Source organism: Sugiyamaella lignohabitans, chromosome B, assembly GCF_001640025.1.
Source record: "Sugiyamaella lignohabitans strain CBS 10342 chromosome B, complete sequence".
Taxonomy (NCBI): Eukaryota; Fungi; Ascomycota; class Dipodascomycetes; order Dipodascales; family Trichomonascaceae; genus Sugiyamaella; species Sugiyamaella lignohabitans.
Window position 1 is genome coordinate 1,199,657 of NC_031674.1, and position 12,468 is coordinate 1,212,124.

The 12,468-nt window shown below is 51.0% G+C and overlaps 2 protein-coding genes across 2 annotated transcripts; both read left to right on the forward strand.

The window, feature by feature from the left end:
- Positions 1–453: 453 nt before the first annotated feature.
- On the forward strand, positions 454–2,595 carry POX1 (acyl-CoA oxidase; the record flags this gene model as incomplete). The annotated part of the gene is made up of 1 exon (XM_018879334.1): positions 454–2,595. The coding sequence occupies one exon, from the start codon at positions 454–456 to the stop codon at positions 2,593–2,595; it is 2,142 nt and encodes a 713-aa protein (XP_018737261.1).
- Positions 2,596–4,968: 2,373 nt separating this feature from the next.
- AWJ20_2392 (uncharacterized protein) lies at positions 4,969–6,258 on the forward strand (the record flags this gene model as incomplete). The annotated part of the gene is made up of 1 exon (XM_018879335.1): positions 4,969–6,258. The coding sequence occupies one exon, from the start codon at positions 4,969–4,971 to the stop codon at positions 6,256–6,258; it is 1,290 nt and encodes a 429-aa protein (XP_018737262.1).
- Between the last annotated feature and the right edge of the window lie 6,210 nt (positions 6,259–12,468).

Consider the following 12,468-nt stretch of genomic DNA (forward strand, 5'->3'; position numbering starts at 1 on the left):
CCCCGGTTTTTGATTTCTTTTTTCATTTTTTATGTTGTGGTATGATATTTGACGGAGATGGTCATGGCAAAACGGATATCGAGACCGTGGCTCTATATTCAACCGTCTGGACGCGCCGATTATTCTCTTAGCGCCATCAGTCTCGGCTCATTACGAGGCTCGGCTATTTCTTTTTCAAACGCTTGTTAACCTATAACCCCACATGACCCCGAACCCTGGATGCCGGTCCGTCAGGCACCGGGCACTATATAAATGATCTCGATTCCGTGGACTTATATACGATCTTTTCCTTTTTTTTGTAGTTTAATTTATTCTTTTGATTAAACATCAGTGTCTTTTTTCGATTTTTTTTTCAACCGGTTTCATTTATTTGTCTTTTTGTTACGATTTGATTTTCCTGGTTGATTCTTGGAAATATTTATAAAAGAGAGAAGAAGAGCTTAACATCACATAATGTCTTCGGCTTCTCAACGTTTACAACAGTTGGCACTCAACCCAACTGCCAATGTCGTTATTGACGGCAAGAAATATGATACTTACACCGAGCCTCCCAAGGCTTTGGGTGGAGAACGTGCCAAGACTAAATTCGATGTACGTGAACTGACATATTTCTTGGATGGCGGCAAGGATAGTACTGAAAAGAACGAGACTGTCATGGAAATGATTGAGAGAGACCCTATTTTCGAGAATGACGATTTCTATGATTTGTCCAAGGATGAGACTCGTGTTGTGTCCATGGCTAGAGTCGGTAAGATTTGTGATTATATTCTTGCTGCTGAGAGTGAAAAGGATATTTCTCGTAGACTATCGTTAATTGGTCTTGTCGACCCTGGTGCTTATACTAGAATCGGAGTTCACTTTGGTTTGTTTTTGAGTGGTGTTCGTGGAGGTGGTACTGCTGAACAATTGTCATACTGGATTTCAAAGGGTGCTGGTAACTTGAAGCAATTTTTTGGCTGTTTTGCCATGACCGAGATTGGTCACGGATCTAATGTTGCTGGTCTTGAGACTACTGCTACTTTTGACGAAGCTACTGACGAGTTTATTATCAACACTCCTCACTTGGCTGCTACCAAGTGGTGGATTGGTGGAGCTGCTCACACTGCCACTCACACTCTTTGTTATGCTAGACTTATTGTGAAGGGCAAGGACTACGGTGTCAAGAATTTCGTTGTTCCCTTGAGAAACATCCACGACCACTCGCTAAAACCCGGTATTGCTGTGGGTGATATTGGTAAGAAGTTTGGTCGTGACGGTATTGATAACGGTTGGATCCAATTCTCTAATGTGCGTATTCCTCGTCAATTCATGTTGATGAAGTACAATAAGATCGATAGCCAGGGTAATGTTACCCAACCTCCTTTGGCCCAATTGGCTTATGGTGCTTTGATCGGTGGTAGAGTCAGTATGGTCAGTGATTCGTTCCAAGTTTCCAAGCGTTTCTTGACTATTGCTATCAGATATGCTGCTGCTCGTCGTCAATTCTCTGCTGTTGAAGGAACTCCTGAGACCAAGATTCTTGATTATACTTATCACCAGAGAAGGCTCTTGCCCCGTTTGGCATATGCTTATGGTATGAGAGCTGCTGCCGAGGAGCTGTATGATGTTTACTATTCTGCCACTGATAAGTTGGCCAGCACTTCCACCAGTAACAAGGCCGAATTGCAGGCTGCTATTGAGGATGTCAAGGAGTTGTTCTCGCTTTCTGCCGGTCTTAAGGCGTTCTCGACTTGGGGTGCTGCCGAGATCATTGACCAGACCCGTCAAGCCTGTGGTGGTCACGGATACTCTGGATACAATGGATTCGGACAAGGATATGCCGACTGGGTTGTCAACTGTACTTGGGAGGGTGATAATAACATTCTTACTTTGTCAGCTGGACGTTCGCTCATCCAAAGTGGTTTGCAGCTTCGTAAGGGTAACAGAGTCGGTTCTGCCGTTGGCTACTTGAACCGTCTTGACTCTCTTAAGAAGGCCAAGCTCAATGGCCGAGACATTCTCGACCCCAAGGTTATTCAAGAGGCCTGGGAGTCTGTTTCCGCACAAGCTATTGACCACACTGTCGACCAGTTTGTCAACCTGACCGAGAAGAAGGGATTGACTGCCTCGCAGGCTTTCGAGGAGCTGTCACAACAGAGATTCGAGATTGCCCGTATCCACACACGAAATTACGTTGTTCGAGCATTCTTCGACAAGATCGCCCATTCTGCCACTCCCGGAATCAAGGAGACCCTTACCGAAGTGGCTCTTTTGTTTGCTCTGTGGTCGATTGAGAATGACAGCTCGCTGTTCCTCAAGTACGGTTTCTTCAACTCCGAGGACCTCGACAAGGTCACCGAGCACGTCAACACGTACTGCAAGAAGGTCCGTGAGCAAGCCATTGGACTCACTGACGCGTTCAACCTCAGCGACTTCTTCATCAACGCCCCCATCGGTAACTTCGACGGTGACGTCTACAAGCACTACTTCAACAAAGTGGTCCGCCGCAACCCCTCTCGCGACGCCAAACCCCACTATTATGAGTCATCGATGCGCCCCTTCCTGTTCAGAGAAGAGGACCCCGAGATCGATGTCTCGGAACTCGAAGAAGACTAAACCCCTGGCCACGATTTTTTTTCTGTATGCATATGAATTTAAAGTTATATTCCACTCTCCTTCTCTGCCTCCGGCAGCTGGGGCGCTGCCCCAGACCCCGTTGTGCTCGCTTTGCGAGCGACTGGGAGTCCCCGGAAACGACTCGAGAGCAGCAACAGGGGCAGCCAGGGTCTAGGGAAGAGGCCTAGCCGCCGGAGGCAGCGCCCCCTGTAATTGCCGTATACAGACACATGCAGGGACTGGACCCTGAGACGCAGGGACCCGGCGATCTCTCCTGCTTCGCAGGAGCCACGGGGTCTGGGGCGGAGCCCCAGCCGCCGGAGGCAGCGCCCTACCGCAGAATAAATACGCACGTAAATTACAGAGTGAGATGCTAGGGCCCGCCGGGCTGGCGGGATGCAGGATAGCCCTCCTGGTGGGAGAGGAAGCGGGTTTGAAGTGTTTTGAGGAGAGTTGGGTTGATGCGAGGTGTTTGGCCGTTGCGGGACGAGCCGAGTGTGTTTGAAGGGATAGGGACGAACGGGAAGAGCCAATGTAAAGGGCTAGGGCCCATGAGAGATGTCCAGTTGAGCCATAGACCCTGGTTGTAGGGACTGAACCCGTTGTCGTCTTCGGGGAGAAGTCTTGTGACGACTCGTAGACCATTGCAGTTAATGTTGAAGATAGGGAGAACGCCTCGACGGGCTTGCATTTTCTCGATGGTGGTGAGATCGCAGAAAATGTATCGTATATGAACAGCCAAGAACGTCGTGAGCATGATACTCCAGGCTCCACAAAGAGCATACAAAGCAATAAATACTCCGTTCCGCGATAAAGGGCCGTTGTGGATGTAAACAATGGTAGTGATCAAAACGTACAGCACCAGAACCCAGAAATAGAACACCAGTTGGATGAACCATCGGTGGTTCCTCTCGCCAATAACGGCATATATAAGGCCACAGAAATGGTCCATTCGAGGAACACAGCGACCTAGTTGTGATGCATGATGACTTCTATCAAGCTTAATAGTCTGGCAATGACTACACCACAGAGGGTATCCATGAGGATCACACAGAAACGCATCTGGCCACTGACTGTCAGCATCACCTGTACTTTTTGTGGTTTGAACAGGACTCACTGTTTCGCGACTTTTAGTGCCACTGGTAGATGGTCTTACGTCCTCAGATCCAAAATTTTGTTCATTATTCTCATTATTATTCACGTCCGTTTGATTAATTTCTGAACTTGGTTCAGTCCCCTCGTGCAGTTGACTTGATCCGTGAGAAACTGCTGGTCCCGGCGAAAAAGAATGCCAGTTTCCCGGTTTGACTGTGGGAATATAACCAGGACCAACTGCTATAACCAGGACCCAGCAAAGAGCTACAAAGGCCATGAGCATCGCAAACACGCAAATCAGCGCGATACCGGCTCCTCCTCGAACATGCCGCCACGCCAGCCGCCAGCAAAAGGCATACAAAAAAAACCCAGCCAGCCCAACAATAACTACAGGGAACGGGTTCGGCACTGTCTTCAACTTCCGTGCTATCACCTGCTCCGACATTATTCCCCCTCCAACATAGTCTGTCACTCGGCTACCTCGATTGCTATCGTGAACTTCAGGTCATCTCCAGCTCAAAAACGGCCACTTATGCAAACTCAGGGGTAATTCGAGCCCTGCCTCCGGCGGCTGGGGCTCTGCCCCAGACCCCGTGGCTCCTCTCGCTGCGCTCGAGTCGGACTTGGGAGGTGCCTGTGGGCCCTGGGGACGTGGAGCTGGGTTTTGGAGCGGTTTCGACCCAGTCGGCGGACGCAGGGTCCGAATATGCAGGGACTGATCGGAGGACCCTCGCGGGGGTCTTTTGCCTCCGGCGGCTGGGGCTGCGCCCCAGGCGCCGTGGCTGCTGCTCCGCAGAAGTTGCTAGGAGTACCCCGAGCACCGACTCGAGCGCAGCGAGAGGAGCCGGGGGGTCTGGGGCGCAGCCCCAGCCGCCGGAGGCAAACCAACTCGGTACGGCAGTACATTGATCCGGGACGTGGTCGGCGACGCGAGGTCGCCGGGTGTGGCAGGATGACTAATGGGGTGGACAGAGGGGCTTTTTAGGGTTTGTGGGTTGAGTAAGGGCTGGAAAACAGGACATTTGTGGCAGATGGGTGGTAAGTTCGGACTAATTTGGCTGGTAATGAGGTGGGTGTGGGTGTTAGACCTCGGTGACTTTTTAGCCGGGGAGCATCTTTTAGCCGCACCGGATTCGCTCCCCCACTATTCCCCCGCCGAAAAAATCTGGGGTACTGATCAGAATATTAATATATAAAGAGACCACCTACCGTTTGTAGTAGGTATTATATATCGAACAAGACAGTTGTTCGAAATATAAGTTTTTTTTTTTGGTTACAATGTCGGATATCCCTGAATTAGTCATTGACAAGGTGTCGCCTCGAGCCCGTGAGGTGATTGCCAAGGTCAGGAGGTTTGTCGAGGAAGAGGTTCTTCCTGTCGAGGAACAGTATGAGACCGCTCTAGACGGTTTCACCGGCAGGGCTAATACGACTGGTGGACCATATCCTCGATTCTCGGCAGTTCCTTCGACAATTGAGACTTTGAAACAAAAGGCTCGTGCTCAGGGTCTTTGGAATTTGTTTTTACCTAAGAACTATAACGAAGGTGCTGGGTTCACTAATTTGGAGTATGCTCTCATGGCCGAACAGACTGGACGTGCTCATTTAGCTGCTGAGGCATTGAATTGTGCTGCCCCTGATACTGGAAATATGGAAGTATTTGCTCGATATGCCAATGAGCAACAGAAGAAACAATGGTTAGAACCACTGTTGGATGGCAAGATCCGGTCAGCGTTCTGTATGACAGAGAAAGGGGTTGCCAGTTCTGATGCTAAGAATATCCGACTTCAAATTACCAAGGATGGAAGTGATTATATCCTTAACGGAACTAAATGGTGGGCTTCAGGTGCCGGTGATCCTCGTTGTAAAGTGTTGCTTGTGATGGGTAAGACATCGAATACCGGTTCGGAGTATCGTCAACAGTCTGTGATTATTGTGCCTGTGGATACTCCCGGGGTGAACATTATCCGACCTATGAAGGTGTTTGGATATGATGATGCTCCTCATGGACATATGGAGATCAAGTTTGACAACTGTCGAGTTCCCCAAGCCAATGTTGTTTGGGAAGAAGGAAGAGGTTTTGAAATCATTCAAGGCCGACTTGGTCCTGGCAGAATCCACCATTGTATGCGGACACTGGGAGCTGCCGAGCAGGCTCTTCAATGGATGTTGAAGCGAATCACCGATCCTAACCGAGTGACTTTCGGTCGACAATTGAAGGAGCATGGAACTATTATGGACTGGGTAGCCAAGTCGAGAATCGAAATTGACTACGGCCGATTGCTGGTGTTATCTGCTGCCAACAAAATTGACGTCGGTGGGCCTAAAGCCGCTCTTCTCGACATTTCTAAAGCCAAAATTGAGTGTCCTAACATCAGTCTCCGCGTCATTGACCGAGCCATCCAAGTCCATGGAGCCGAAGGTGTCTCGCAAGACACCCCTCTGGCCCGCATGTACGCTGGCAACCGTACCCTCCGCATTGCCGACGGTCCTGACGAGGTCCACCTCGATCAGCTCGCCCGTCGCGTCATCCACGCCTACGAGAAGTCCCGCCAAAGTAAGCTGTAAGCTTTAACTGATTTATCTTTCTTTTGCTTCATCTTTTTGGCGGTCTGCCTCCGGCGGCTGGGGCTCCGCCCCAGACCCCGCTGCTCCTCTCGCTTCGCTCGAGTCGGGCGTCGACGTCCCTCCAACAGCTTTATTCTCCCAGAGATGGGTCGTTGAGCCCTGTTTAATTGAATGAACTCTCCCAATTTTGGGAATTGGTAAGCTTCTGAAATTCAGTAAGACCGCGTCCGAATTACTACTACACTTCAACTCTACTGTGCATTTGAATTATATAACTTTGTAAATTTGACCATGACTCGTAGCTGAGCCATTTCCTGTGTACTCGTTGAGGCATCGGAAGTATACTTGATATTCAATGGGGAATCCACTGGGTCAAATATATTGAAATCAAAAATAAGCAAAGTAATCAGCCTGCACTCAGATATACAAGAATAGTCCTCCTGGGGCATATAAATGACGGGATCAGAAATTGTTTGAATTGTATTAATTATGTATAATATAGGACTTTTAACATGATTGATTGATACTAGTGATACTGTGACGAGTTCATGATCATTTTATTGCTATTGAATTGAACGAGTTATCCCGAGAACTAGCATTTTGGGCAGTTGGTGAAGTTCTGAGATTCGGTAAAGACTAACTCCGAATAACCATCCTTTAATTCAACTGAGGCACCAGAAATTATATGAACTGTATTAACACTGTATACTTTAAACAGAATTCGTTGTTTGGTTGGTGAATCAGTCTCCTGCGAAGCAGGAGCAACCAGGGTCTGGGGCGGAGCCCCAGCCGCCGGAGGCAGACCCCTTGTCGGAGACCAGGAAGTCCAGGAGAGAAGACTCGATCGATCGCTGGCTGGCGATCTGTTGTCCTGTACCGTTTCGGAGCAGCCGATCACATCGTGAGATTCGGGCCGGGAGATGTGACTCCTCGGGAGTGAACTGACTCGGGTTTTGTGAGTTTGGCAGCTGGTTTGGCAGTTGGAGGAGAAATTGAGTCGACCGACCTACCCCTGAGAGGTGGACCTGATTCAAGCCATTTCGGTCCCGAAAAACGAGTGACATGATCCCACGTACCGTAACAGTTCGGTCTGTCGAATGGGGAAGGCACAGGTCGATGCCGAACGTCTGATCGAAGCTTTTCGAGAGATTATTATTGTGATTATAGCTGTGGAGATGTTTCGAAGGTGCTCCTGCAGGGGTGCTTCAGATCTGTATGCACAGACCATGTCAATCTGTTTATTTTTCACTCCTGCGTGAAGCGAAGATCTGGAGATCCAGATCGGACTCGATTCACGCAGTCGCTCATTCCTGATGGCCCCTCTTGTCCGAGCTTGGCAATAGGTTATTACCGCTATTACTACTTATTACTATGTCTATTACTACTACATTTCTATTATTATTATATTTCTACAGCACAATGAAACAGCGGGTGAAACATGCAACGGTCGTCAGTAGCTATGCGCATTGCGATACCAACCGTCGAGATCACACAGGGGGATGGGCGACTGCCTCCGGCGGCTGGGGCTCCGCCCCAGACCCTGGTTGCTCCTGCTTCGCAGGAGATTTCAGTTTACAGCAGGGTCCGTCGACGAAACGACTCGAGCGAAGCGAGAGGAGCAACCAGGGTCTGGGGCGGAGCCCCAGCCGCCGGAGGCAGTCCCCCTCCCACCCCCGGACCCACGCTCGGGGCGGCACCAACTGAACGGGGTTAGTGTGCAGTTCGTTTCAGGTGCTATAGGTTTATAGGTTTCTGGAGCTATTGTTTATTGTGTTTTCCGGAGAGCAGCTGGGAGAATGGGTTGTATTGCATGTGCAGTTATAGCGAGAAGCAGCCCGTATCCGCTACGGGTGCGTGCAGCGGGCTGGCGATGTATGGCTCCAGGTCGAGACAGCAGCAAGGGCATGTGTCGCGAAAAAAAAAAATTAGACGGGGGTATGCTCTTTGTGTGGGAATGGCACCCGAGGGTGTTGTTCTGTGTGTGTGATTGTGTGTGTGATGTGAGTGAGTGGTAGCCTCAACAACAGCGAAATCTGGAACGGGTACCAAGTGTGTACAACAGCTGCAAGAGCTAACTGGCGGGGGTGATACGGGGAGGTGGGTCTGCCTCCGGCGGCTGGGGCTCTGCCCCAGACCCCGTGGCTCCTGCTTCGCAGGAGTTATCTTGTAGCATTGTTAGATCACAGTGAGTGGGCCAATGCCTTACAGAGGTTCTGGTATGGAGCTGAGTCAGAGCACCATACAGACAATCTGTGATACAGAGAGTGCAGATAGAGAACCTGTGGTACAGAGTGATAGGTAGTTACAGATACGGATACAGGGTACAGAGTACAGAGTACAGAGTACAGATACAGAGAATACAGATGCAGATACAGTTACAGATACTGGTATACAGAAAATAAGTGGAGTGAGAACACTATAGATTAGTCTACAGGCGGCAATACAGCAGAGTTAACCACGATACGGAAGTAGAATATTTATTGACCCAGGTGAGAATAGAATACTATTAACAAGGTCCTAAGTACAGAGTACATGCCAAGAACTGTAATTACAACACACTGGCAGAAAATGGTTGTTTACGAGTCGACTCGCTAGTGTTTAGCGTGAGAAACTAGAAACTAGCGGCAGGTGGGCAGGCAGACAGACAGACAGACAGGAAGTGCGAGTCAGAGCCACTAGCGTTTGTTGAGTTGAGAACAGGACACGAACAAAGAAATTGCTGCTGTACACGTCTCAATCAACAATCTCCAATGCCCAATCTCCGGAACTGCTTTTTCCAGTAACGCCAGAACGAAATAAGACGGTAGGATAACAGTCCAGGCGGTTGACTGGCTGTCAATCACGAGCATGAGGCGGCGTGATACCAGATCTCGAGCCGTGGACTCGGGCATGCTGCCGTGCCTGATAACGACCCCACCTCACCTCTTCTCCCAGTGAGGTGAGCTTATTTCCGCCCCCAACCCTCCCACAACCCATTCTGCCTCAACGGCAATGATTCGGACCCCGTCACTGGCCAGACCAAGCGGCACCAGCGACCCATCCCTACCGGCCAAACCTGCGACAGACAAGCAGCAGCAGAGCAGCAGCAGCAGCAGCAGACAAACGGCACTCGACACCGCAGACCACCCGATCGACTGGAGCTTACCTGCCAACACACCAGCCCAAACGGTCAGGCCATACAGGGTGCGTCGTCGGCGGCCGTCGACGCTGACACCCGTAGTGGGCAACAGTGCATATTGCAACCTCACAAACGGTTTCTGCACCTGTATGCACCGAACGCACATGAACGGTTTGCATCCTCTCTCGGGGAACCTGGGTGGGGTAGGGTCTGCCTCCGGCGGCTGGGGCTCCGCCCCAGACCCTGGTTGCTCCTCTCGCTGCGCTCGAGTCGTTTTCCCACGATCCCAGCCAATCTCCTGCGAAGCAGGAGCAACCAGGGTCTGGGGCGGAGCCCCAGCCGCCGGAGGCAGGCCCCACCCCTCTCTCGGCTCCCTGAGGCCGAGGATGGGAGGGGGGTGTTCTTTTTAGTTGCCGAGTGAGGTTAGCAGAGGTTGCGATGTCGAGTCGACTTGCGGTTGCGATCCGCCAGCGGGCCTGGCTATCAGTTTTCATGCACCTTTTAATTTAACCCATTTGACAAATTTACCCTTCTGAGCCAAACCGGCCGCTCGCGTCGTCCCGTTCCCCTGGCAACCCGCATCTGCACTTCCTTCTTCTCCTCGAGGTGTTCTGAAAATTTTCGCTTATTAATTTTTTTTTTTGGTTCATTTCCGGTTTTATTTATTTTATTTTTTCTTCTCTTGTCTTCTTCGTTGTCAAAATCTCCTCCGCAAACTTGCTATCGCTCACAGGTGCGACCGGGTAATTCGTGGATGGGGGGTGGGTGCTGCCTCCGGCGGCTGGGGCTCCGCCCCAGACCCCGCTGCTCCTCTCGCTTCGCTCGAGTCGGTTGCGTCGTCGGTGGGTCCAGTAAAGTCTCCTGCGAAGCAGGAGCCACGGGGTCTGGGGCAGAGCCCCAGCCGCCGGAGGCAGCAGCAGCACCCCCGGCAAGCGAATAACGTCATCTGCGAGGTGGATTATTGTTAGACCCGCTTTTACGCGGAAACGGTCTCGATGCCGCCAAGGCCAGATCTCGTTGACAGCCAAGATGACCAGACTTCTCAGGGGCCTGGCTGTCAACAGCGAATATTGCCGTATTGGGCTCGCGAGACGGGTCGACAACTGCCTCCGGCGGCTGGGGCTCTGCCCCAGACCCCGTGGCTCCTCTCGCTTCGCTCGAGTCGGTTTCGGTCACGGACCCAGCGAAATCTCCTGCGAAGCAGGAGCTACGGGGTCTGGGGCAGAGCCCCAGCCGCCGGAGGCAGTTGTCGACCCCCCAGAAGATGACTGGTGGTGGAGGCCGGGTAAGCGGCGGTGAGACTCCTGCCGGCAGCCTGCGGATCAGTTGGTCCAAAAGAGATTTTCTCCTGCGGATGCAGGCAGTAATGGCGCTACTGGCTACAGGATAATATTATATGTGGTACTTTACGTTTCATCTTGGCCAAAAAATATTTTTTGGAATTCTATAGAAGCCTCCTGGGTCGATCAGGCGTTTGTGACAGGAACCCAGGAGCAAGCCAGGAGCAAGCCAGGAGCAAGAACGAAAAAAAAAACGAGCATGCGGTTTCAACTGTTGTTGAGTGGGTCCTCAGCAGGGGGGCCATTTGGGTTCACCACCAAAGCTAAATCTTATCTCAATAGAACTCCACGAGTTTGCCTTTCCCCGAAAGGGGAGAATGTGAGTGGCCTGACTCGTTCGTAGATAGCCGTGTAGAAATCTTGATAACAAGGTTTTAGAGTTTAACGTTAAAGTTAACCTCAGTTAAGGTGCAGACCGGCAGGGTTGGACGTGCCTCCGGCAGCTGGGGCTTTGCCCCAGACCCCGCTGCTCCTCTCGCTTCGCTCGAGTCGTTAGCGTCGACAGCCCCAGCCAACTCCTGCGAAGCAGGAGCGACCAGGGTCTGGGGCGGAGCCCCAGCCGCCGGAGGCAGACCCCGTCCCCCTGTGTCTGTATTACCCGGTCTGAACCTCAGGCAGGGGTAGGAACGGGCAGGAACAGCACCAGGGGGAGAAATCTGGATAGTTTGGGTAATTTTTTTAATTTTCAATGCCATTTTTGCACCCGACTGACCGAGGCAGTGACCTCGACTCGTGAGCTGTTCTGTTCCTGAACAATTCAATCAGGCCGAGTTCAGTTGGAGCTACTGAATCCAGCCAGCCAAACTGTCCGCGCTACTCGTCTCAGACCCAGCGATCCAGGCACCGCCAACGCCCGACTCGAGCGAAGCGAGAGGAGCAGTGGGGTCTGGGGCGAAGCCCCAGCCGCCGGAGGCACACGACCACCCCATCCCCCCATCAGCCCCCCTGGCCACCGCAAGGGGCCCCCCTTGAGCCCCCTGCAAGCAACAGGCATGAGGCAAGCGGTAGCGTTGTCGGGGTATCTCCGCAGGGCCGTAGAGTGGAGGGGGTTGGACCCTAACCGCCATCTTATTAAATCGACGATCCTCGCTTATCGGACTAGAAACCAAGCGCAGCAAAAAGCAACGATGCAACCAGTGGCTGCATGGGTTTCTAGATTCAGGGAGTAATACTGGTACTGGTGAAAACGATTTCTGCATCGAGACCTGCACAGACCTGTATAGTTCCTAGACTAGCAGTGAGTGGTGGTAGGCCAGTAGGCAGTACTGCAATGCAAAATAGGTGCATTACATGGAACTGCAGCGGGCCACCAGTGACCAGACACCAAATCCACTGAAAAATTAGTAAACGGGAGATACAGGAGGGAGGGAGGGGGCCTTGAAGTGTAGCGGTATGCGGTAAGCGAGCGGCAATAGCAGCAGCTGTACATGCGAGGGAGAAATCCAGACAGTAGAGTCAGCGAGGGGAGAGGGATGTGTGCCTAATTCGACCATGAATAATAAATTTCCAAAATATATAATTATCCAGGTCTTTCCCATGTATAAGAGAGCAATTGACAAATAGAGAAAAAAAAAAACATTGTAGTTTTCAAGTGGTTTACCATTGGATTTTTGGATTTGGTTCAATTTATTTTAAATTAATTGCAAAGTTCACACACAATCGATTGGAAATTTTTTATTGGTGCACTTTTGTTGACATCAGGGATTTTCAATTTTTTTTTATTTTGTGGTTTAGTGGTTTATTATTTTTTTT